General features: G+C 50.0%; 1 protein-coding gene across 2 annotated transcripts in view; it reads left to right on the forward strand.

The window, feature by feature from the left end:
* Lamb3 (laminin subunit beta 3) overlaps positions 1-26,265 on the forward strand; it is a 42,732-nt gene that overhangs the window by 11,818 nt on the left and 4,649 nt on the right. For both annotated transcript variants that reach the window (XM_021198681.1, XM_021198682.1), the window contains exons 4-19: positions 7,232-7,346; positions 7,853-7,926; positions 10,571-10,762; positions 12,293-12,356; positions 12,602-12,795; positions 14,893-15,013; positions 15,637-15,825; positions 17,058-17,213; positions 17,776-17,972; positions 18,329-18,440; positions 19,162-19,540; positions 21,249-21,409; positions 21,483-21,703; positions 21,914-22,111; positions 22,409-22,553; positions 25,889-26,096. In XM_021198681.1, the coding sequence (XP_021054340.1) occupies positions 7,232-7,346; positions 7,853-7,926; positions 10,571-10,762; positions 12,293-12,356; positions 12,602-12,795; positions 14,893-15,013; positions 15,637-15,825; positions 17,058-17,213; positions 17,776-17,972; positions 18,329-18,440; positions 19,162-19,540; positions 21,249-21,409; positions 21,483-21,703; positions 21,914-22,111; positions 22,409-22,553; positions 25,889-26,096 (2,726 nt within the window). The remainder of the gene's footprint in view (positions 1-7,231; positions 7,347-7,852; positions 7,927-10,570; positions 10,763-12,292; positions 12,357-12,601; positions 12,796-14,892; positions 15,014-15,636; positions 15,826-17,057; positions 17,214-17,775; positions 17,973-18,328; positions 18,441-19,161; positions 19,541-21,248; positions 21,410-21,482; positions 21,704-21,913; positions 22,112-22,408; positions 22,554-25,888; positions 26,097-26,265) is intronic.

Raw genomic sequence — 26,265 nt, forward strand, 5'->3', positions numbered from 1 at the left:
AGAGAGAGAGAGAGAGAGAGAGAGAGAGAGAGAGAGAGAGAGAGAGAGAGAGACACTACTAGAGAAGCCATAGTCAGTCAACCCTGATTGGAGGCTGAGGTCCTGGTTCTGACTCAGAATAGAGTTGTGGCTTTGGGAAAGCTCTGGCTCTAATCTGGCTCACCATTTCTCCACATAAGAAACTTGTCATTTGCTCAGCCCTGGTGTCTCTGCCAGTCTCTCAGAGGTTGTCCTGGGGACTGCATGATGTCTTGGGACCATCGTGTAAGGGCTGCCTATGAGCAAGGCTTTGCAAGGCTGAGAACCAGAGCCCATAGCTTTGTCTGGATGCTTCCAGCCTTGGCTTCTGTTTCCAACAATCTTGACAGCATGTGTCTGCTCTGTTTCTCAAATGGTCTACTTACCCCAGCCCACTCCCTTTCTGAGGGAAACTTAATCATGTCTTGTCTTAATGACAGTTTTGCACAGCACATTCCCCAGGTTAATTATCTGTGTAAACCAAATAGCTGCCATTTTAGTCTCTTGCAAAGAAGAGAGCTGCAGCCAGTTGGAGATACATATCTTCCTCCTCAGCACTTATACGTTCATGAGCACCCACATGTACACTTCTGCCCACACTGGACCCTGCTTTTCCTTGTTTGGAAATGGTCTCCTTTTGTGACCTTCAGAAAGGTTAATGTGTAGGTAGAGGGTGTATGTACATATGTATATATGTATGTACACTCACTATATTAGCCATTTCTCTGTAACTGTGATAAAATATTATGACCAAAAGTAACTTAAGAAGGAAAGGGCTTATTTTAGCTTCTGTCCAGAGGGAAAGAGTCCATAATGACAAGAAAGGCAGGGTTGTAGGAGCAGGAAGCAGAGGGACCATGTTTTACCCACACACAGGAAGCCAAAATCGAGAACAGGACACGAGGAGAGGCTATAAACCTTCAATGCCTGACCCTGGAGGACATATTTCCTCCAGCAAGGAGCCTGCTCCTAACCTCCAAATGGCAGCACAGATGGGTACTGCATAGTTTAAATACGTACACCTGTGGAAGACATGTCTCATTCAAACCACATCACGGACACACAAAAGGTCCCAAGAGAGTAAGTGTCACCCTTGAGGGGATGGAAGAAAATGAAAATGAATGTTGGAGTTGAATGGTTACTGTCAGAGGGAAGCAAGACCTGGTCACACTCAGTATGAGGCTGTGAGATCGTGGCTGCTGTGGGCAAGGGAATGGGCTTGTGGAGCTAAAAGGACAGAAGAGAGAAGAAAGGCCTAAGGGGAAGGCCTGGAGATGCACCATTCCTGGGGTTCAGGCCCCTATTAATACCAAACATGGCCCTTGCTTCAAAGGGAATCAGAGAGATTTTATTCTGGGTCACAAATGAGTTGCTGTGGTCTAGGAACTCAGATTCAGGTCATTCCTAGTGACAGCTACACTGTGGAAGTGGTCACATGAGCTGCCTGATGACACTGCCAGCTTCTGGGTTCGTGGAAGCTTGCTGCCTGCTAAGCTTATGCATTCAGAAAGTTTTGCCTGATAGATAATCAGAGGGTGTTGGGTACAATGCAAAAGATGGGGAAGGCTTTTCTATCTCTGGATCTGCAATACTCTGACTCTCAACAGTCATGAAGTTCTAATCACCTTTAGAATCTTTAACACGGGTCTGGCATTTCTAGGAAATTCTCCTCATGCCTCAAGCAATGTCCTGCAGGCCTGTTTCTGCCAGCTAGGGCCTCTGTGACCACAGCATGAACTTAGGAAGCCATTGTCGGGGGTAGAATTGATTTCCCACTCTTGGCACTAGGGACGTCTTTGTTTTAGAGGGATCTGCCCTTTTTGGATGAAGAGGAGAGGAGAGCAGTGTTTAGGAAATCTACCTCGTCTCCTGTGTAGTGGTGGCCGTGTGACCTCTGTATGCCTTTAGTCAGAATTGCACAGGGTTGTATGGAGTCGGATGCTTGGTACATGAGTCTCTGCTTCATCCATCTAGCTTTCCTGACCAGTACGCTGCGGATACCCACCATGTAAGAAGCAGTATATCCCCATCACAGGTCTTGGAAGGGTGAGCCAAAGGTATGCTGGTAGTGCTCAGGAGAGCAGGTGTAGTGTAATGTAATTTTGGGGTATGCGGTGAACCTGGGCTCTATAATCAGCTTTGGAAAATTGCCTTTCTCAATTTAGTTTAGACAGCAATAGAGCTGTCTAAACAGTTTGCTCTGAATGAGAAAGGAGCTGAAGTTGAAAATGGCTAACTGCCCTGGCGCCTCTTCCTACCCAGTGCCTGCTGCCGGCCCTGACGTTAGTCTTTTACTGGTTCTAGGGGAGACTTCAGGAGACTGATGAACCCCATGTTGAGGAAGGGCTATGGGGTGTCCTCTCTGGCCTCCCACAACTCTTTCTTTCCTGGGAGCCAGGTTTCCCATCAGGCCTCTGGTCAGCGTCTTCTTCTCCTCTTGATTCTGTTGTCCAACTGACACCCATGCTTCTGTGGTTTTCTGGAATGATAAGCTCAGTCCAGGGAGTTTTAACCCTTGTCACAACAGGGACAACTTATCATCACATCCATCTTAGGAAGCTGACATGGAGACCTGTGTTTTCTTTACTTTTATTTCATTTTTAATTTTTTTCTCCAAGACAGCAGGGCTTTTGGTTTGTTTTATTTTGTCCCTTGTTTCCTCCTTTGGGCCTTGGCTAGTGCCCATGACCCTGGAGATAGCTTTGATGAAAGCAAAGCAGCCCCCTAGACCATCCCTGAAGGGAACTGCATCTTGGCTAACCAGAGCTTGCTTTTCTATTCTTCCCTACTGTTCTTCAGAGCCTTCCAATGCATGCTCCTTCATTCTCCACTGTGATCCAGGCCCCATAGGCTCTCGTTCATTCCTCTGCCCTAGTTTAGCTCTCTGGAAGGGGTTGTCTTTCTGCCAGATTGCTGAGATTCTAGAAGGCTCCAGGAGAAAGTCCAGCCTCTCCAGCTGGAAAGAAAGCAGGAGCCAAACTGGCTGGAGGCCTGGCAGGCTGGACTGATAAGAATGCATCTCTTGGATAGCACTCAGGGAGCATGCTGGCTACGTGACCCAGGGAGGGAGGCCGCAGCTGCTGGGAACAGCCATTGCTGTAGAGAAAGGGGCACATAGAACCTGTGAGAAGAGACTCACATGCCCTAACACATACACACATTACACAGAAAGGGAAACTGAGGCCAGAGGGAAGGCACACAACTTGTCTTCAATTGAGCTCATATTGTAGCTGTTCTATTTCAGGCCCATCCTGCTGGTGAGTCGACAGCAGAGCTACTTAAAATACCTGTCTGAAGCTAGGGCTTAGCTTCCCTTTGAGTGCAAAGCCAATTCCCTCTTCAGCTGTGTTACCAGACGTGAAGTTCTTAGTGTCCGAGCCCAGGAAGCCATATGATCCCTCATCAGTACCTGTACATGTGGGAGGGTGGTGGAGATGATTTGAGGCCCCTGTGCCATCTTTATGACTGAGGGCAGCTCAGAGCAATGAGCCCACACTGACACCGAATATCTTTAACACATTTTATTTATAATTCTGTCTATATTCCTACATATAAAAGTCAATACTTTGTTGACTTTTATATAAAAGTTTAAATATATCACAGACTAACGAAAAGGAGGAAAGCCATCTAAAATCCTGTTAGATAATAAATTGATCTATATGCTTATAAGTTGAAATAGGTAAATATTGGCAATTTTGTGTGTTTTTCCCTACTATATTGATAGATTTTCTTCCCAACATAGTCTGTTCCTTAAAAAATTATATCAGGAATCATATTGTATGTATGAGTTTAAGCTTACCTTTAACCCATAAAACATTATAATGTAATCGCTTCTCCATACAATTGCATGGTTTCTATAAATTCTTTAATAGTTACATAACTGTCATTTCGGAGCACCAAGGCCATTTCTACCATCTCTGGCTCCTTGTACAATGTCCTAGGCTAAGAAAGAAAGAGCCTTGTGTTACGTGCTGCCATGGCCAGCAAGGGATGGGCTCAGCTCCCAGCCTGGGGTGGGGAGCTCGGGTGACAGCGTTTGCCAGAAGGCAGCTGGCCCTGTCTCTCCTCTGGACATGTGCTGAGTACAGGCAGAATGGAGTGGAAAATATGCAGGAGAGGCGGGGCAGAGTGAGGGGAAGGGCACACTCCCTCGCCAAGGACCAAATAGGGTCTAGGGGGGGCCTCCTGCCCTAGTCTTCTCTTGCCCAGAAAAGATGATGCTAAGTGCCCAGGCATTTCAGCTAGTGGCACATCTCTCATCGCCATGGCAGCTAAGCTGAGAGAGCTAGAGAAGCTGGGTCCTTCCCAGAGTGCTCTCTGTGCTATGGGCTCCCCCAAGGTCATCTTGAGGGTCAGCACGAGCCCTGCTTGGTGCTGTGTGGACAAGACAGCATGCTCCCGGTAACGTCTGTCACTCAGCAGCTTTAAGGGGAAAAGAGATAAATACTATTTTCCTCAAAAGGCTTCTGTGAAACTTGATATTTTTTTATTTTTATTTTTTTGTTTTGTTTTTGTTTTGTTTTGGTTTGGTTTGGTTTGGTTTTTGTTTTGGTTTGATACAAGGTCTCATTAAGCTCAGGCTGGTCTTGAACTCACTGTATACCTAATGACAACTTTGAACTTCTGATCCCCCTGCCTCCACTTGCTCAGGCCTGGGATTACAAGAATGTACCAGCATGCCTAGGTTTTACTAAACTAGGGATCACACCTAGAGTTTTGTGTATTCTAGGCAACTGTTCTGCCACCCAGGCCTCTTCAATAAGCTCTGATATTGAAATTATCTAATGCAGTTCATGATACCTGGCCAGAACTCCCTCAGTTAATTTCATTTTCCTGAGAGACCGGGTCTTGTTATGTTGCCTAGTCTGACACCAAACTTGGGTTTAAGCTATCCTCTTGGGTTTAAGCATCCTGAGCAGTTGGTAGCATAGGCAATGGCTTAACCTTAATACCTGATTCCTTACTTCCTCTCCACTCCTTTCAAACAAACCGAGGTCAGTAAAGAAATAGCTATTGATCACATGGATGAAAATAGATGGCACTTGTTGAGCATTGCCAATCATTGCTCACTAGATCATTCATTCATTCATTCATTCATTCATTCATTCAGCAAGTGTTTCCCCAGAGCCAGCAGTGTGCCAGGTACTGGGAAGCAGTGGGGAAGGAATATAAGCCATTGTCCTCCTGGAGAATACACGGTAGAAGAGGAAGACAGACAGTTGACAGAAATCAACAGGAAGTGTATAGTACAGCGAGTGAAGATGGGTGGTCAGAGAAATCCAGGATGGGAAATGGCTGGTGAGGCACAGGCACAGTCTAGTTTACTAAGGCATTTTTGGTTGTGATAAGGAAAGGTGAGAGTACTGTTCCTTCACTGACTAGGACGAAGAAGTGGGAAGTGTGGAGGAAAGCTGAGGCCCTGGAAGCAGGATACGCAGCTCCCCTTCTTTTCTGGGTCAGTGATGTGAGCACACAGAGGCAACATGGTCCTGGCAAAAGAGAGGCTATAGCTCATGAGCAGGTCCAGCATGGTCACAGAGTGGACCTGAGTGGAGATCCCCATTCATGTGACACTGGCTTGGGCAACATGTGGCCTTCCCTGCACAGAGCTGAGTCTGAATCTGGAAGGGGATGAGGTGAGATTAGAGGATTAGATTTCACATAGGAGGAAGGATTCCAGGAAAACAAGGGCCTGAGGTGTGTAGAGAATCAGCAAGGCCCAATGGTCTTGCCCAACCCAGCCTTGCTTCTACCCTGGAGTGAACTTGGAGCCCTATGGGTTGTATTCTTGGATTTTGGGCAGGATTTGGGGTTATGGCTACTCAGAGAGAGCAGGTGTTTTGTATGCAGAACCCAGAGAAGCTGGGGCAGGGCCACACTGTGCCTGGGGGAAGTGGTAGGTCATATACTCACAGGCAGACTCAGAGACAGAGCACCTCTCTGATCTCCTTCATTTCTCCATTACCTCAGCCTTGACCTGGAGTCCATCCATGTAGCTCTGTAGTGCAGTCCCCTGTCCCACTCAGAGGGAGGGACAGGGCATGGGAGGTGTGGGTATTGTTTGCTAGACCTGCCTCAGGAAGACAGCTATGTGGTTAGTGTTGTTGGCTTGATGGACATGACAACGAGTCCAGCATTTGGGGCATGCCTGTGCGGAATTACCTTGATTATGTTAACTGTGGGTTTAGCTGAGATCCTGGGCTACGTAAGCGGGAGAAGTACTCAGAGCACCCCATGCGTTCATCCTGTGCTGCTCGTTGATTGTGGATGTGATGCGAGCAGCCAGAAGCTCCTGCAGCTTTGGCTTCACTGGTACAACGGTCTGGTTCCCTCTATTGGCAGAAGGGCTCACTGAGACTGGGAAGAGGGTGGATGAGGGAGGACCACCTTTGTTTCACCCTGCTTAGTCTCAGTGTGGGTGCCTGGAGGGACTTGGACATTGGGAACTGGTTTTTGTGACAGACAGGTTGGAACCCTCTGAGGTAGCAGAGGCTGCAGTGACGGTCAGAGGAGATCTGACGAGGGCAGAGCATGTCTTGAATAAACTCTTTATTAAGTTGATTTGGTCAGAGAGCTTATTACAGCAACAAGATCAGGACCTAAGACAGCTAGCTTCTCTCCTGTGGGCAGGGTATTTTGGAGCTGGGAAACGGTAACCAATTCCGGACTTCCTTAGAGAGGAGTGTAACCACTAGAGCCCAGTGCTGTGCCCGGCACATGAGACATGCTCAACAAGTACTTTTGGGGTGACTCTAAGTCAACTCTTACTCAACTTACTGAGGAAAGAGACAGAGTCGGAGAGGAGGAATAACAGAACCAGTACCAGATCCTCCGATCACTTTGTTCTCTTCTGTGTTCCCTAACACAGTGGGTGCTAAGTCAGTGTAGGTTTCCCCCTCCTTCTCACTGCCCACATCCCATCTCTGCAGTTTTGAGGCAATGGCATGAGCCAAGATTGTTTTCTACCACTGTGTGCCCCTTCCCCAATCCCAACATTGATTTGCTTTGCTGTAACTAGGAAGACCTCAGATTTAAACTAAGTGATGGCCAGTAGCCCTGGGTTAAGAAATTCATCTTTCTTAGTGTGTTAGTGACATTGTCAGGTCCTTTGAGGATGGGATTCCAGGTGAAGATAGGTACTAGGTTCCCCCAGCACATAGGGGAGAGCATCCTGAGGACTCACTGTGAGCTGTGCCACTTCCCTCCCCTACAGTGGCAGATGAAATGCTGCAAGTGTGACTCCAGGCTGCCTCGCAATTACAACAGTCACCGAGTGGAGAATGTTGCATCGTCTTCAGGCCCCATGCGCTGGTGGCAGTCACAGAACGGTGAGGACCTGCCACATGCAGGAGCCCGTAATTATGGAGGCTCCACAGGCTGGGGCACATGGAAGTGTTCCAAGATGATCTGGGTTTCTGCGGCAAAGGGTGTGGGAGGCAGGCAGGCAGAACCTTCTAGCTTTGCTTTGGGGATCTGTTGGATGCTAAAGGCAGTGAGGAGAAAGTGTGCTGGCAGAGAACCACATCTGTTTCACTTTGCCCTTGTCTCTGTGGGTGGGTGCAAGGAAGGACTTGGGTCTTGGGAATGAATCTGTTTGTGACAGACAGGCTAGGATCCTCTGAGCTATCAGAGGTGTCAGTGACGATATCACCATCTAACAAGGACAGACTTGAATATATAACATGAACAGAAGGATACTGGTCCGCTCCTTTTCCAGTTGTGGCTCAGAGTCAAGGTTAGAGATGCTCTGGCTGCCCAGAGATGATGTTATCAAGGCCTTTAGGGGTGTCAGGGAAACCATCTTGTCTAACTTTTCTGTTTCTTATCCTTCCAGATGTGAGCCCTGTCTCTCTGCAGCTGGACCTAGACAAGAGGATGCAGCTTCAGGACATCATGATGGATTTTAAGGTTTGCTCTTGAGGACTTCAGGGGATAGGAGAGGGACCTGAGCTGACAGAAGAATACAGTGCTTTCTCTCCCTAAGCTGGGATGGTGGCATCACATGCTAGGGGTCCTCTTTCAGAGTAGGGGCACTCACTAGGATCTTATGTCATGGTAACAACAGACAGGTGGCCATCAGGAGAAGAAGGCTCCTTCCCATCCCCCCATTCTGGTCATGCTGCAGTTGCAGACCCTGGTCCTCTCTGCAGCCACCATCTTTAACTTGTCTAATCAACACTACTCTGGCACATACCAGTTTCATTGGGCTTGGTTGCTTTTTTATGATTTGGATATGAAATGTCCCTGGAATAGTTTGTGTGTTGATGGCTTGGTCCACACTGGGTGGGCCTAGTCATCAAGAGGTAATTGGATCATGAGTCCTCTGATGGAACCAATGCATCAATCCATGGATGGACTGATAATCTGTGGCATTATATCAAAATGATGGAGACTTTCAGGTAGGGCCTGGTTGGAAGAAGTCAGTCACTGAGGGCATGCCCTTTGGGGCCCTATTCATGTGGACATGCCCTTTCTTTGTTTCTCACCCTCTCCTTACTCCTGGTCTTACTGGATCCATCATTAGTGATCTGTTCTACTTCACTCCTGGGCGTAGCCTATAATCCAGCACTGAGGGAAGGAGGGCTGGGGGCAGATGGATGCCCAGGGCTAGTTAGCCAGCAATTCTAGTTGAATCAGTGAGCTCCAGGTTCAATAGTAATGCCTGTCTCAAAAAACAAGGTGAAGAACTATTGAGGAAGACATCAACCTCTGTATACCTAAATACACAAAAAATAAATAGAATATACCAGGAATATAAGCCTATGTGGTAAACAGTTAATCTGGCTTCATTGCTATGACAAAAGTCTTTGAGAAACCAGTTTGTGGAGAAAGGATTTATTTTGGCTCAGGGTGTCAGAAACCTCAGCCTGTAGTGGCTGCTCCATTGACCTAGCTGAGGTTGAACATCATGGCAGAGAGCATGAGGTAAGGGGAGAGGATCCTTCCAGTCATCATCTCCTCAGGTGGGTCACTGATGATGGAGAGAAAGACCGGGCTAGAGATCTGAACTCTGGTCTTCTAAGTTACACACCAAGCACAGCTATCATCTCCCCAGATGCTGGTGTACTCTATTTCAACAACTTTGAAGATGAGATCAAGTTTAATGAGCATCCAGGAGCTTACTTATCCACAGGAAAGGCACACAGTGGCACAGTGCTCTTGGAGAACAGTCTATCCCATCAACTCTATGGCCTCTGCAATCTCTCCTCCTGTCTTACACTCTCCTCTTAGAGGCAATGGTTTTCACTCATTTGTGACAGGTTATGTGCTTTCTTCAGAGAGGATTTAATTTTATTCTTTATACAGAAATAGTCAAACACAAAAGGATAGGGTTTCGTTAATAAGATGAAACAACCAGGAAAATCTATAAGATCCTCCAGAGTGTGAGGTGAAACGTAACAGGACCCAGTTTCTTGTATGGCTGAGGAAGTTGGCTCTGAGAGCCCTGCCCTACAAAAGGTCAAAGTATTTTGAGAAATGCCAGCAGTGCCATCCCTCAAGGTGACAGTTTTGAAAGGCAGTGTTAACTTGGATGTTGTTAAATGCTTTTGCTGCTCCACTGTCTTCCATTCATGTATTGGGTTTGGTGACACACATACCAAACCCTGACAGTACAGTAGAACTGGCATCAGGTTTTAGAGATAGAAAGACATTTAAAATGAAGTCACGATGAAGCTGGACATGGTGGCATTATGACTAGTCAGGGGGGGGCTCTGGCAATTTCTGGAGACATTTTTGGTTGTCACATCTGTGGGCTGAATGACATACAGTGGGTTGAAGTCGGAGATGCTGATGAGCGTCTTGCAGTTCACAGGGCAGGTTGATGGCTCCTTTGTCCTCCCCCAAATAGGAACTCTGTGGGAGCTGAGAATCCTGCCTAGAAAACAGGAAGTTGTCTAGTAAATAGAATGATGATGTTGTTTCCGAGGGAAGCCAGATGCTAGACTGGGAAACACAGCACTGGCTGGGCAGAAGAATGCAAGTTATATATATATATATATATATATATATATATATATATATATATATATATATATATCTCCACTCAGAAGTGACATTCAAACTTCCAACAAAAGATGAGAAGAAACCCATAAGGGAGGAGTGTTTCAAGCCGGAGACCAGTGGAAAGGCTGAAGAGGGTGTGGGCTCGCTGAGGTGGGCAACAGTGAGGGCCAAGCAAGGAGCACAGAGCCTCTGCATATAAGCTTGGGTTAGAGTTTATTTAAGAAGGGTGTGTCTGTTGGCCTTCATTCTGTTACTGTGGCAAGACACCCAAGATAAAGAGCTTAACAGGGGAAGGGGAGTGATTTGGGTCATAGGTTCAGAGGTTTCAGCCTGTGCTCACTCAGTCTTGTTGCTTTGAGGCCAACAGAGGGGCTGAACATGATGGCTTGGGGTGGGGGTGGGGCCCTGACACCATCACTTGCCGCAGTCCTTGCTCTTGCTAGGCCATCTCTCCCTCCTCTCTGCAGGAGCCTGCTTCTGTAGTTGTGTCCCCTCTTTCCCTCCATCATTCAACCCTACTCCACATCCCTGTCCCACGTCTCTCCAGGGTCTCACGCCAGCTGGCATGTTGATTGAGCGCTCTTCTGACTTTGGCAAGACATGGAGAGTGTACCAGTACCTGGCGACAGACTGTGCCAGCACCTTTCCCCAGGTCCACCAGGGCCAGCCCAAGAACTGGCAGGACGTCCGGTGCCGGCCCTTGTCCCAGAGGCCTAATGGGCATTTGACTGGGGGAAAGGTAGGTACAGGGAACCTGAACCAGCAGGCAAAGGGAGGAAGCCCATATCTCCTGGTCAAAAAGTGAGAACATGCCAGGTCGGGTCATCTTGCTGGGACCTTTCAGAAACATCTTGCTACATCTACAGCATCCTCGGCCCTGACTTTCCCTGGCTTCTTCCTATAGGGCTCATGGAGTTCCTGTGTGGGCTTTGTTGTGAGGTCTTTGGGTTGGCTACTTACACACAAGTGAGCAAAGAACACATGTAATTTCACTTTCAGAAGAGTTACCACAAAAATGAATTTTTTGTTTTAATCTATCAATCTGCCAGATTGGAAGGAAATTCAAGAATAACCCAAAGTTCCAAAAGCATCTAGAGTAAAAATTACAACTTGCCTCTAGAAACACCTAGAACTTTCTCTGGGAATTTTCCCCTTATGGGGATTTCCCAAAGCATATCCCATTCTATATGGAGGAGGCTGTAGCTTCCTTTTCTCTCAGAGGAGAAGCGGCTCTGGTGGCACGCAGGCTGAGTGCTGCCCCCCTGTGGCCTCAGATCTCCCGTGTTCACTTAATGGTGGTCCTCAACCTTCATTGATTCCTTCCTGTTGCGATAACCCCAACCATAAAATTATTTTTGTTGCTACTTCATAACTGCAATCTTGCTATTGTTATGAATTTTAATGTAAAGATCTGTGTTTTCCAATGGCCTTAGGAGACCCTTGTGAGAAGATCATTCAATCTAAAGGGTTGCGACCACAGGTTGAAAGCCGCCGAGCTACTTGATGAAAGTTTTACTCAGTCTATTGTGTCCACTTGTTCCTAACCCTGAGCAGAGACCAAGGCTTCTTCCTCATTTGTAGGGGGTTGAAATGAAAACTTGATGGGATATGACAAGAAGCCACATGTGGTGAGAGATTTGTAGAGTAAATGAAAGCATACTCAAAACTGACAGTGACCAGGGTGGCCAACCCTATCCAGTCACTAGAAAGTTACCACCTTCTATGCATGAAAATATCAGGCAAAACCCATTGTTGTGTATATACCAATGTAAAAAACTAACAGTAGAGCTGGCAAGATGGCTCAGTGAGTCACGTGCGTGCCACGCAAGCCTGGGGGTATGAATGTGATTACCAGAAGCCATGTAAACCTAGGAGAAAACCAACTCCACAGAGTTGTCCTCTGACCTCCACACACATGCCATGGTACACCATGCAAGCAACATGCATCATTTCACACACACAACAACAACAGCAACACCCTTTAACTTAAAACTAATAATAAAAAAGTATTGCACAAGCCCTCCTCTGTCATAGATGATATAGCAGGAAATTCTTAGTGGACCTGTATTTTCCAACGTATACACACACACATACACACACACACACACACACACACACACACACACACACACACACACTCAGGGCCATGGTCTGTCTCAGGTTTGAGAAGGGTTTAAGGGGAATGAGGATGAATGGGAAGCAAGGCTTCTGAGCATCATACACATGCCCATTCTCTGCCGCAGTCCTGACCTTTCTTCTCTCTGATCAGGTCCAACTTAACCTTATGGATTTGGCATCAGCTATCCCTGCATCTCAAAGTAAAAAGATTCAAGGTTTGTTTGAGTCTTCCTCTCTTCTATGGGACTGGTAGTGGGTGTAGGAAACAGGCTGGAAGCTGGGCCATTGAAATTTCCAGTTCCTTCCTACTTCCCCAATGTGGCTGGGAAACACTGCTTGCCTTGCTCACCCTGGCGGAGAGTGGGGGTATCTATGGTGTGATGGGAAGGTAGAAAAGGAGATTCCATTGGCCTTTAAATTCTTGTCTTTTTACCGCTCCTCTTACTGGTGCCACTTTTAGAACTCGGGGACATCACAAACTTGAGAGTCAACTTCACCAAGCTGGCCCCTGTGCCCCGGCGGGGCGCCTATCCACCCAGCGCCTACTTTGCAGTGTCACAGCTACGCCTACAGGGGAGTTGCTTCTGTCACGGACATGCTGACCACTGTGCCCCTAGTCCTGGAGGCCCTACAGGTTCCACCACTGCTGTGCAGGTGACAACCCAGGGTGGGTAGGGTGGAGTGGAAGGGGTAGGACCAGAACAGACCCACAATGCAGAACAGCCACTCTGTTTAAGTTGTGGCTATTGCTGGTGACATAGCTCAGTGATAGAGTACCTGCCTAGTATGTGAAAGGCCAGAGAAGGGTAGGGAGAGAGGTTGTGGGGTGGGGGCTGGTCATGGTGTGCATGCCTGGCAAGCCCAGAACACTTAGAAGGTAGAAGCTGGAGGAACAGGAGTTCAAGGTCATTTTCAACTACAGAATGAGTTTAAGACGAGCTGGGGTGCACATCATCTTGTAAAGAAAAAAAAAAAATCCAAACAAGCAAATGGTAAAAACAACAACAACAACAACAAAAAGACATAGGTATTTAGTAGGTCTCCAAGAACAAAGAAAAACCTACTGTTTCAGAAATCTAATTGTATACTTAGCTCTGCATTACATCTGGGGATGGTTTCAGCTTTCAGCTCCATGTACAGGGGAAGCTGACAGAGTCTCTCAACCTGCGTCTCACAGCATTACTATACCATGGAAATTACTGTGTCCATAGGAAAATATTACCATGAATTATAAGGTATGAGAGGTAAAATAACCTGTCTGGGCCTCTACTCACAGTTATTCTGATTTAATTACTGAGGTTGGAAGCTTCAGGTTGTTGTGCTTACTGTGGGGTTGAGAGCTGATGAGTTTATCCATCTGGCAGTAGGGTGTGGGACCAGGTGAGGGGTCAATGCTTAGTCTGCACACAAAGTCCACCCGGGCACCAGCCAGTACTGACGCAGTAGGGTAAAGAAGCTACAGTTTAGCAAGCTGTGTTGGCCCATGGTCACACTGAACAGGAGGACCCTGAGAAGAGGAGAGAGCCACTACAGTGAAGGAGAGCTGGGACCTACTTTTTGCTTGCAGTTCCCAGGGGATCAGTGTGTCAACCTAAGGGTTATGGCACAGCCTGGTGGCAGAGAGGCAGGGGAAAGTCACCACAGGAGACTGAGGAGGGAAGTTACTGGAGAGAGCAGTCCAGTCTCTGCACTGTCCACTTCTGGACCAGTTCTTTCTGGAGGCTACAAAAGAGCCCAGAGGGAATTCCCAGGATCTCCCAGGGCTTAGGAGACAGATTAGGAGAGCCTGAGGTTGAGTAGGAGGAATGTAGGGGCGTGAGGAGGAACTCACAGGACCGCACCAGTGCCTCAGCCTTGTCCCAGAGGTTCAAGGTTCAGGTGGAACTTGGCCAGGGCTCTGGTGTTTGTAAAACACTGTCTAGGTGACTATGCATGCTGTCAACACTGTAATTTATGGAGTTAAAGAGACCTAGGAGGGCCTAGGCAGGAGGGATAAATATGATCTGTTTGGCTAATGGATGCAGAAATTAATTATGGGTAGGCAAAAAAAAAACCAAAAAACAAAAAACCATCAGAGTTGGCTCATGGGAATTGCCAGCTTGCAGGAGTAGCAGCTAGAGAGTCTGCTGTGGCAGAGAGGAGAGAGGAGCTAAGAGTGAACAGGTCCCTGAGTGCCAGGCTGTGGAGGTGGGGCTTAATTGGGGAGGCAATTAGCATACAATAGTGGTTCTATTTTTATATCTTAATGAGTCTAGTAACAACTCACAATGCATGTTCCACCAGCCAAACAGCTTAGTCACAGATTGCCAGAACGTAGCTGCAGAGAATCTGCCAGCCTCCAGAGTCCTACAGTTTATTAGTCCAATGTCGCTTATCTTCCACTGAGCCCTGGCCTGTATGACACAGGTATCAAGAAGCACAAAAGAGCCTGTGAAACCCTTGCTTGTAGGCAGGACACCATGCATGCATGTGCACTCACTGACTTCTCACAGGCACACACTAAGAGTGTTCACATACAGATCTGAGCCATCACAGTGTTACAGGAACTGGGTGAAGACTGAAGCATTTTAGGTGTGAAGCATTTAGGTGTGAAGTATTTAGGTGTGAAGCATTTAGGTGGGGTGTCCTGGAAGGGCTTGTGTCTAGTCAAGGTCTTGAGGAAGGAGCATGCTGGTCTTCGGGGGAGTGGGCAGGTCCCGCCCTCAAACTTTCCTGTTTGTTCTTTCTGGTAATCACTGGCTCCTCTTCCAGGTCAACGATGTCTGTGTCTGCCAGCACAACACGGCTGGCCCCAATTGTGACCGCTGTGCCCCCTTCTACAACAACCGGCCATGGAGGCCTGCAGAGGACCAGGACACCCACGAGTGCCAAAGTAGGAACCTGAGATCAGCCCCTGACTGTAGCAAATGGGATGGGAGTTGACTCTTCTGTTTGTTACCTGGAACACTGGGAATCCGCTTTTGTTGCTTATGTGGAAGCTGAATTTCAGCCATGCCTATCAGATCTCTAGCTTAGAGTGGAGCTGGAATCCCCTCACTGCCTCCGCCTCTATTCTTTCAGCCTTGGAAAAGCCAGGCTTTGGTCCCTGCTGAAGCTCCCAGAGCCACTGGCCCCCCAGGCTCCTTGCTCTGTGGCAGACACATCTGGCTCCCAGTGATCCCATCTCTAAATCCAATGGTCCTTGGATACAGAGCCTTTGTCTGTGCAGATCGCAAAGTAGCAGAGGCCCATCTGTGATTATGCAGAGGGCTTGAGTGCATGGAGGACCTCCTTTTCTTCTGGAGTCCATCCCAAAAGGGAGTTGGGAGGTCTGGGTGCTTGTCCACTCAGCCCTCTCTCTGGTCATACAACCCTTCCCCAGCCTCCTTTGAAACCGGGCCTCAGTTCCTTGCTCTGCCATCTTGAAGAGACGATAGAGATGCCAATGCTATCTATGGTGCCTGCCATGGTGGTCTGTGTTGCCTCATGGAGTCAACCTTGGATCTCCCCGTCTAGGGTGTGACTGCAACGGGCACTCAGAGACCTGCCACTTCGACCCAGCTGTGTTTGCTGCCAGCCAGGGGACAAATGGAGGTGTGTGTGACAACTGCCGGGACCACACCGAGGGCAAGAACTGTGAGCGCTGTCAGCTACACTACTTCCGGAATAGACGACCCAGCGCTCCCATTCATGAGACTTGTATTCGTGAGTAGTAGCTTCAGGGACAGGTGGCTGTCCACCCATTCTTCCCAGTTTGTCTCTGGGGACATGAAGGCCACCAAGAAAGATTGAAAATTTGGTCTCAGTGAAGGACTTGTAGGTTGTTTTAACTTAGCTGTGCTCCACTGAGTAAGTCGCTTATCTTCTCTGGTCTCTGGGCCATCAAGCAATGCCTTGCTGATCAGTATACAGCCTTTCTTTTGGGTGCAGAGAGAAGAAAGCACAAGAACAGCTCCTGCTTTTGGGGTGCACATACATTGTGAAACCAAGGGGGGTGCAAATACACCCCTTTTGTTTTTCTGTTTCCCCAGAACTCCTCTATCATGAGATTATATCTTAATCCTTCAGTCCCAGTACAATGATTGGTAAATCCCTGTGGTTGAGTATTTGTTGACTGACTGAATAATGGAATGGCTTAACATGCTCACCAGGCCACTGGATTCACATGGGACAGTGGTTCTCAACCTTCCTAAGGCTGTGACCCTTCAATACAGTTCCTCATGTTGTGGTGACCCTCGACCACAGAATTATTTTCGTTTGTACTTCATAACTAATTTTACTACTGTTATGAATTGTAATAAAAATATTTGTTGTGCAAGACATCTGATATGTGACCCCTGTGAAAAGCTCATTCAACCCAAAGGGATTGTGACGCACAGGCTGAGAACTGCTGACCTAAGAGAAGACAAACAGGTTAGAGCAAGTGTTTCAGGCCAGTTTGATCAGGAAAAACCTTGTGCACAAAGGAGCCTTGAGTTTTGCGAGGCATGAAGGAGTCCAGGCGCAAGCAGGCAGGAGAAGTTCAGTAGCTGGACAGAACTAGTGAGACAGACTTGAGTCAGCTTCCCCAGCCCCAGGACAATCTCCAGGATGCTAACATCTGCAAGCACTGTTTTCCTCATCTGTATGGCATCTCCCGCCTGTTGAGGATGTCGTGCGGATTGGGAAGGGCAGCCTGTGAGAGTAGTCATGGTAATCACTCAGGAAGTGATGACCATAGAAGCAAGGGAAAGCATGCTCCTTGACAGGAGTCAGGCACTGTCCTACCTGCATTCACTGTTTACTGCCCAGAAGGAATGTCCTCTTCTCATGTGACAGATGGGGAAACAGGCACCAAGGGTTCCATGCTTGGCTGGGGTCCGGAGGCCGGGGGACATGGAGCAGGCTATCCTGGCATGTCCTCTGAGCTCGAATTTTCCTTTGTTCCTGCCACTCAGCCTGCGAGTGTGATCCAGACGGGGCAGTCCAGGGAGCTCCCTGTGACCGACTGACTGGCCAGTGTGTGTGCAAAGAGTATGTGCAAGGAGAGCGCTGTGACCTTTGCAAGCCTGGCTTCACGGGGCTCACCTTCGCCAACCCAAAGGGCTGCCATCGTGAGTAGAGGTCCCAGGAAGGTGTGGGTGGGGTGACATGGGCTGTTGGGGGTGGGCAGCTACCAGACCGAGCCTTGTTCTTGGAGCCTGGCTCTGTGCATGTGTGCATCACCACAGTCCTCCAGCAAGTGGCAGCACAGGCCTGGGTTGGACGGTGGGTTTGAGTCAGCCAGTGCCAGGGTGGGCAGGCCGGCTGCCAAACCGCCAGGTGGCTGGGAAGGCGCAGTGGCCTTATGAGTAAGCCATGTTATGCACAAGGGCAAGCCCTGTGACTTCAGTCTGGTCTCATTGCAGAGCTCAATTTTAGGGGGATGTATCAGCTCTGTACAGCATTAGCCTTGAATGCTGTTTGCAGAGTGAGAGTCTGGGACACAGTGTCCCGAGGCAGGGCCAGGCAGAGCTTGGTATGTAGGAAGGGTCCCTGAGGTTATTCTCTCCAGTACGTCAGAGGGCAGGCGCTTTTCCAGGGCTGGGCCCTCTCTGGTGTATTTTTTTTCGGGGGCCAGCCTCTCTTGGGGAGTCTGCCTATGCTCACCAGCCCTTCCTCTCCCCCCCCCCCCAGCCTGTGACTGTAGCATCTTAGGTGCCCGGAAAGATATGCCTTGTGAGGAGGAAACTGGACGCTGCTTGTGTCTGCCCAATGTAGTGGGCCCCAAATGTGACCAGTGCGCCCCTTCCCACTGGAAGCTAGCCAGCGGCCTGGGCTGCGAGCCCTGTGCCTGTGACCCACGCAACTCCCTAAGCTCCCAGTGCAACCAGGTATGAGTGACAGGCCCAGGGGCTCTTCAGTCACAGAGGGATCCTACCCTCCATCTTATCTCTCCCTTACTCTGTTCCCTGGCCTTCCTACAGCCAGGCCATGCTACATCTGTCCCCTTTCCCCTTGGGGGAGGCCGCCAGCTCTCCCTCCCTCTGTAGTTCTCAGCTTTGGGCTGGGCTTGTTTCCCGTACCTTCTGCAACTCATTGCTAGAACTTGACTTTGGGCTTGTCTTTGAGTGGGAGCCCTAGTTTTGGGGAGCATTGGGTCTATAGAGCACCAGGTGTGGGACACAGTCCCCAGAAGCAAAGCCATGTAGAGACCAGAAGGGTTCCCCATGGCATTCTCTTTATTCAGTTTACAGGGCAGTGTCCTTGTCGGGAAGGGTTTGGTGGACTCACGTGTAGTTCTGCAGCCATCCGTCAGTGTCCTGACCAGACCTATGGACACGTGGCCACAGGGTGCCGAGGTGCGTGCTTATTACATGATCATGCAGCAGACATGTAGAGGGGAGGGATAACGGGTGCTTGGTGAAGGGCCTTGATATGGTTGGAAGTCGAATATTGATAGCTTGGCTAGACCTGTGAGCATCTACACTTGAAGACTGCCTGGCCTCCCTGTGTCTGGATCGGGTTAAGTAAGGTGGCTCCTCACATTCTAAGGTGAGAGGCAGGGGGCTTTGCTCCCACTCCTGAGAGTAGTGGCCAGAAGCAGTGGAGAAATGCATCTTGGGAGCTGGGAACTGGAGTGCTTCCCTGGAGGGCTTATATATCAGCAGTGGCATAGAACTGGAGTCTAATGGCCAGCCTTGGTCTCAGCTCTGCCTTGCGGGGTCTAAGCAGCTTGCCCCTCTCATACTTCCTGCTCTTAAGGTGGAGGGAGGTGCCGTGCACTGGGCCCCTTCCGTGCCATGGTCACCTCCTAAACAGAAGCAGGAAACCAGAGTATGATGTGCAGTGGGCGTGCAGATCAGATAGGTTCACACGCATGTAAACGTGTAACTGGGAACGTGACTGGCATGTGGTAGGTGCAGGGGACAAGCTTTCTGTCAGTCCCTGCCAAGGCTGGCTTTGCTCTAGCTGATGTCAACGGATAGTCTATGTCACTTAAGCAGGCCCAGTTTCCTCATCCTTACCATGTCCCTTCCCCTTCCTGGCCCCAGCCTGAGTGTCATTTCTCATGGTTTCTAGCCTGTGACTGTGACTTCAGAGGAACAGAGGGTCCTGGCTGTGACAAAGCCTCAGGCCGTTGCCTCTGCCGCCCCGGCTTTACGGGGCCCCGCTGCGACCAATGCCAACGAGGTCACTGCGACCGCTACCCAGTGTGTGTGGCCTGCCACTCCTGCTTCCAGGCCTATGACGCGGACCTCCAGGAGCAAGCTCGGCGCCTTCGTAGTCTCCGTAATGCCACTGAAGGCCTGCGGACAGGGACAGGTCCGGAGGACCACGGCCTGGCCTCTCGGTTGCTAGACGCCAAGAGCAAGATCGAGCAGGTCAGACAGATTCTGGGTGGCACCTCTGTCACGGAGCAGGATGTGGCTCAGGTGGCCACTGCCATCTTGTCTATCAGGTAGGTCCTTTTCTGCTAAAAGCGGTCGGAGGGATTATGCCAGTGGATTTGGGTGAGGACCACACCGGTTCATTCCAGTTCATGGGGCATCTTTACACACATCCTTTCTTAGCTACCAAGGCATGTCTGTGAAGGTGGAGTGGTGGTGTTTCCTCCATTCTGCAGATTCGGAGACAGGCACAGGTGTGGTGAGTTATGCAGACAACAGGACCTAGAGCATGAGCCTAGTGTTCTTCCTGAGCCTGTACTGCCAGTGGGATAGTCAGCCCCAGATTAGTCACCTTGGCAGAGGGCATCCAAGAGACAGGGCACTAAAAATATCTCTGAATTTGTCTTTAGAATGGAAACAGTCCTACCCACACCCCTCCAACCAGCAGAGGCGCCTTCTTTAGGAGCTCAGGTTCTGGAAGCTTCTATAATTAGCTTGTGTTCTCTGAGCATTGGTGGATGGTGCCAAGCCCAGAAAGAATACGAAAGAGGCTATGTTTCTCATGAGGGTATTCAGACATCTTGGGCAGTGTGGGGGTTGAGGAGGCTCTCTGGATGAGCTACAGCTTGTTGGAACCTGTTCGTCCATTCATTTCACGTGTGTGTGTGTGTGTGTGTGTGTGTGTGTGTGTGTGTGCATGAGTGTGCAGGTACACATGTATACAGAGGCCAGAGCAGATTGGTGGGCGATGCCTGCTATCACTGTATGATGTACCTGCCTTGTGACAGGGCTCTCCATTGCCTCAGAAGCTCACTACTTTGGTCAATGCCTAGCTTTTTATATGTGTGCTGGTGATTTGAAGTCAGGTCTTTATAGTTGCAGAACCAACATTCCTATCTGCTGAGCCATCTCCCCAGCTCTTGTAAATAGGCTTTTGAGCACCTGATAGGATACGAACACTGTGCAAGGTGCTTGGGACATTAAAATACCAAGACACGGTCTTTACAGGCCAAGGGCTAAGGTGTCTGTCCTGTAAACAGTGATGTGATACATGGGGTATGTTAGAGAGCCAAGACTCTCACAGAGGAGTCCATGGTGGCCTTCATGGGAGAAGTGCTATATGACCTGAGTCTCAGAATTAGGCAACTAGTTCACAGGCGGTCAGCATAGGAATGTGCTGTGTTTGGGGAGGCCCTAAAAGGGCATGCTGTGCCCGAACAAGGCTGTATGGTAGCGATGTGTAAGAGCAGAAAGCATGGTGGTATAGGAGAGGTCATGAGGCATGAGGCATATGCCAGAGATATTTAAGTTCAGGGCCCAGGGCCTGGAGTGACACTCCAAGCCCCTGCCAGATAGAAGTGGCTGATGAGTATGCAGTGGTTGGAGCTCCATGGGGAGGGGTTAGGCTATGGAGGAGAGACCGGAAACACCCAAACATAAGGTATGAGCTGAAGTCAGCCTGGGGAGCCAGAGGAGCCAGCAGGGTGGTTCTCTTCATGGAAGCCAGGAACAGCCGGGAGATGGAGGGGTGGTGAATTCTGTGTTGTGTTGCGCTGACAGAAGTCAAGGAGGGAGAGCACTCACTGAGCTCCCTGCAGAGAGATAGGGTAGCCTATGCCCTGGCTTCAGCTTGTCTGGGCCTCTGCCAGGCAGGACGCTCGGTACCACGTGGATCGTCCCTTCTCACACCCTTATGGAAGGCCCTTCCCCGTGCGACCTGCTTCTCCTGGCTCAGTTACAGCTTCTCCCTGTGTTTCAGCAACTACCCTTCTATCTCAGGAGAACTCTTCAGGGCCTGCCGCTGGACCTGCCCGCAGAGGAGGAGATGGAATCCTTCTCTGGAGACCTGGGGAATCTGGACAGAAGCTTCAGTCGGCTCCTCCTCATGTACCGAAGCAAGAAGGAGCAATTTGAGAAGCTAAGCAGTGAAGACCCTTCAGGTGAGGACAGGGGCACAGGCTACTCACCCTAGGGAGAAAGGCCCCTACCCAAGGCCTCCAATGTCTTCCTCAGGAGCCTTCCGCATGCTGACCATGGCTTATGAGCAGTCCTCCCGGGCTGCACAGCAAGTGTCTGACAGTTCCAGCCTGCTGAGCCAGCTGAGGAACAGTCGCAGGGAGGCAGAGGGCCTGGAGAGACAGGCTGGAGGAGGCGGCGGCACCGGAGGAGCTCAGCTCATGGCCCTGCGCCTAGAAATGGCTTCGCTGCCTGACTTGACACCCACCATCAACAAGGTGACCGAGAATGAGAGCCCAGTGTCCCGAAGCCCTCACACCTGTGATCTGTTCCACTCAGCACCTACCCAACTCCTGACCCCATGTCCTTGCTGTGTGTTCCGGGACTGTCAAGGAAACATGGTTATGGTTGCCATGGAGATGTGTGGCTGTTTAGTGTGGGATGGGAGTAGTTCTGAAGGGGCCTCTGACACCCTCATCTCTCTACAGCTTTGTGGCAGGTCTAGGCAGACAGCCTGTACCCCTGGCGACTGCCCTGGAGAGCTGTGTCCCCAAGACAATGGTACAGCCTGTGGCTCTCACTGCAGGGGAGCCCTGCCCAGAGCCAAAGGGGCCTTCCACATGGCAGGGCAGGTAGCTGAGCAGCTACGAAGCTTCAACACCCAGCTCCAGCAGACCAAGCAAATGGTAGGTGCCACAGAGTATGGGAGCAAGAGTCATGGGTTGCAAAATTCCTTGAGCCATTCAGAATTCACGTTCCTTTTATATTCAGGAGAGTAAAGCCCAGAGATCTCAGGTGACTCGTCTAATGTCTCACAGCGAGTGTAAAAGTAGAATTTGGAGCTTTCTCCTACATAAATATGATCCGCGAATGGAATTTGGTGGCAAGTCCCAGTGAGAGGATGCCCCGCAGATTCCTTGGGAGCTGCCCAAGAGGCTCCTTGGTGGCGCTGTCCCTTTCTGACCCACATTGTGTTTCAATAGATCAGGGCAGCTGAGGAAGCGGCATCAAGGGTCCAATCTGATGCCCAGCGCCTTGAGACCCAGGTGAGTACCAGCCGCTTGCAGATGGAGGAAGATGTCCAGCGCACACGACTTCTCATCCAACAGATCCGGGGCTTCCTCACAGGTGAGCTGGCCCTCAACCCCTACCGCCCCCCCCCCCGGAGTATTCTGGCTTCTACCTGTCCCTCATGCCCACATCTAGTTCATTAGTCTCCTGCCTCCTTTCCACCATGCCTGCTGCCCTTGGGCTTGGCCCTGTCTCTTGCCTCGTTTTTTTTTTTTTTTTTTTTTTTCTTCTGTTGATTTTGCTGCCCTCCCACCCTTCCTCCAGCTTCCTCTTCCTTGTTCTTAGGTGAACACTGGCTCCTTTCTTGGCCTCTGTCCATCTCATCTCTGTGTTTGTTTCTCTTTCCTTTGTTTACTGGACATCTTTAAACCAGCCAGGCCTGTGCCCACTACAGGGTCTTTCTCTGATCTTTGGTGTCCTGGGATCGACAGCTCCAAGGCTACAGGTTTAAATGTCACCTCCCCAGAGAGGCCTCATACAGTCTCTCTGTCTGTGTCCCTCATCCCATCTCCCGTTCATCTTCTACTCAGGAGTGGTTGTACAGTTCATTATGAGTGTGTTTCTAGGAAAATAAAGGTAACCTCTTGTCTTGCTCATGACAGTATCTCTGGCATATATATATATGGTGGAATGAATGAATGAGAAATGAACTCTCTTCAGTGGCCTAGGGGATGAGCTAGAACTCATGTTGCTTCTCTTGACTCTATCTTTCCTTTGAGAATGGGATTGGTAGTATTCTACAGGTTTATCCTGAGGACCGAGGAACTGCTGTAAAATGTGCTTTGACAAATTAAAGGTGCCACTGGAGTGTGAGCTGATATTATTAGCTCTCGGGTTCCTGCCAGGACTTTGCTTGGCTGGAAGCCTGGTTGATATGAGCTGAGAGCTGGGCACGACAGCCATGGCTCATGCTACTACTGCAGTGTTTTTACCCCAAATAGGCCAAAGCTGTCTCCTGAGGGTGACAGCAGGCCCTGCATGGAGCTGTAGGTGGTACAGGTAGAACTCACGACCAGGGGGTTCTCCACAGAGGCCCTGTGACTTAAGCAGGGAGAGTCACTGGGGAGCATGATGTGGGAGTGCAGGGCAGAGGTGCCTGGCACATAAGGACGAAAGAGCAGTCAAGGTTTGGGGCTTGAGGCTCAGTAGCCATCTTATGTTAACTTGAGCAGACCCCGGGCTCAGGCTGGGAGGGGCTAACTTATACTCTGTGTAGCTTGAGCAGGCCCAGGAGCAGGCAGGAGCTCTCAGGCCTCTCCTCCCTCTTAGCTAGGCTGCACCTCAGGTCAGGGTCAATGATAAGTACAGGGGCAGAGGGGACAGTGGGCCTGAGAAAGGCTGGGATGTAGTTAGGACCCCAGAGAGTTCTCATAGCCACCCTTGGTGGATTGTAGTCTGCGGACCCATGGCAGGAGGGGCCAGTCCCAGCTGCTACTGCCAGGGGGGAGAACGTCAGGCCTATGGAGGAAGGAGGGTTGCCTCTGGTAGCCCTTCAGGTAGAATTGAGGAAGTTCACAGTTGGGGCTTGTGGAGCAGTTACAAATATAGGCAGTATTGGAAGGCCTTTGTATCACATTCCTTAATAGCAGTCACTCCGGCTAAGTACTGCAATTACCGCCACATCCCGTGTGAGGCATGCGCAGAGAAGTTAAGCAGCTTGCTAGAGGGTATCCAGCTGTAGGTGGTGCTGGTGCATGTGTGTGCTTGCACGTGCACATCCAGGTCCTTCCTTTTGATTCCTTCCCCCCCCCCCCCGTATTCTCTCCCTTCCATCTCCTCTTCTGGCCTGACAAATTTGCCCTTCTCTGAGATGCCCCTCAGGTTTCCCAACCCTCCAGGAAGCCTCCCTGGTCCTGGGGAAGTGCTCCACCACTGGCCGGGTGCAGGTCCCTCAGGGTTATGCTTCATCTCTATGGACCTCTCACTCCCACTGCAGTGAAGCTCCACAAGAGCTGACTGTACTCAGTACTGTGCACGCTTGTATTTACTGAGCTTACTCTGCCCCAGAAGTTTACTAAGTGCACTGCACACTCATTTGTGCATGCTGCTGCTGCAGTGGTGTACAATACAGGAAGCACCTAAGCTGGGTGGGCTGTGCTCCTGGCAGGAGGTTTTTTTGGGGGGAAGGTGTCCATTTGGCCCCATTTGGAGAGCTGGGCTTCTGGAGGGGCAGCATCAGGGAGCTGAAGGTGAGATGGGACTGCCTTTTAGTTAAACAATCATGGCTGCACCTTGGGCTCCTATGTTGCATAGCATGGAGCATCCATTCTTCTTCCTCCCCAAAAGGTCCTTCCACCTGGTGTGGAGAGGAGCATGGATGGAATCTGTGTCACTTGCTGCCTGTGAAGAGAGGCTGGTCCCAGAACCCCAGATGGGTTCAGGCCAGGCTAAACTATCTGGGCAAGTGGACACTTCTTTCCAGATGTTATCTATGGGAGCAGCTGAGAGATGAGAAGTTGTCAGCTCTGTACTTCTCTCTTAGATCTCTCTCTCTCTCTCTGAGACACTTTGTAAAAACTCTTGCTGACTGATGGTGGTGACATGTCACAGCCCAGGATGGGGAGGGGACCTGTCACTCAAGGGCATTTCACAGGTCAGGAAGCTCAGCCTAGACAGTGTAAATAGCGAAGAGCAAACGTTCTCGTCAGTCTTTCATTTCCTTCCAATACAAAGGGTCTCCGAGTGCTTGGCCCGACCTGGTATCCGGGGACACAGAACGTGACCGAACCCAGTCTCTGTTCTCAGGGGGCTCATGCTACAGAAGGAGGAGAGAGAGAAGCCAGAAGACTGTTTTTATGAGGGGAAGGGAGACATGCTGTGTGCTGGGGAGAAAGGAGAGGTGAGGGCCTAGGAATGAATGAGTGCTGCTTCTAGATTCCATCGCTAGGAATGGCTTGAGACTGATATTTCAGGGGAAAAAAAATGGTAGTCCTTCTCTGCCTTTGCAAAAATGAGTACTCAGGCCTGAAGATGGGTGCAGGGAAGGGGTCTCATTGCCAAGGAAGCAGTTCCAATTCCTGGCCGCTCCCTCCAATTTGGAACTGATTATGTGTGTGCTGCTGTAGTTATTCAGCACCAGCTGCCTGGCACCACCTCCTCTTTCAAGCCCACAGCTTCCTGTGGCACAGACACTTAGCTGCCACAGCTGTGCCCACATCCCTCCTCCTCTCAGTAGAGCACAGGACAAGAATCCTATAGCGTCCTGGAAACACCCCCAACCCCCACCAGAGAAATGTGCCTGGGTTTGGCCAGGAGGAACATGGCTCTTGGGGAGACAACGCAGGGGCTCCAGCAGACTTCCTCCAGGAGTGCTACCCAGCCTGAAGGGGCTGCTCATCCTAAAAGAGCTAAGTGGGGTCCACAGTCTGACGGCTTGCTTGGCTGTCTTTCAGATCCCGACACAGATGCAGCCACCATCCAACAGGTCAGTGAGGCAGTGCTGGCTCTCTGGCTGCCCACAGACTCAGCCACAGTGCTGCGCAAGATGAAAGAGATCCAGGCCATTGCTGCCAGGCTCCCTAATGTGGACCTAGTGTTATCCCAGACCAAGCAAGACATCGCACGGGCCCGCAGGCTCCAGGCTGAGGCTGAGAAGGCCAGGTAAGGCCACTGGCCCCAGTGCCTTCCTCATGGAACTGGGCTTATGTTTATTCCCCAACTATGTGACTGGAGAGGGGTACAGGGTTTGTAACATGGGAAGGGTTTACCATGGTCAGGGAAGCCAGGGTTTCTGCAGGCTCCAGGCTACATTTCATACACATAACCCAGT

Source organism: Mus pahari, chromosome 5 (genome assembly GCF_900095145.1).
Source record: "Mus pahari chromosome 5, PAHARI_EIJ_v1.1, whole genome shotgun sequence".
In the NCBI taxonomy this organism is placed as follows: Eukaryota; Metazoa; Chordata; class Mammalia; order Rodentia; family Muridae; genus Mus; species Mus pahari.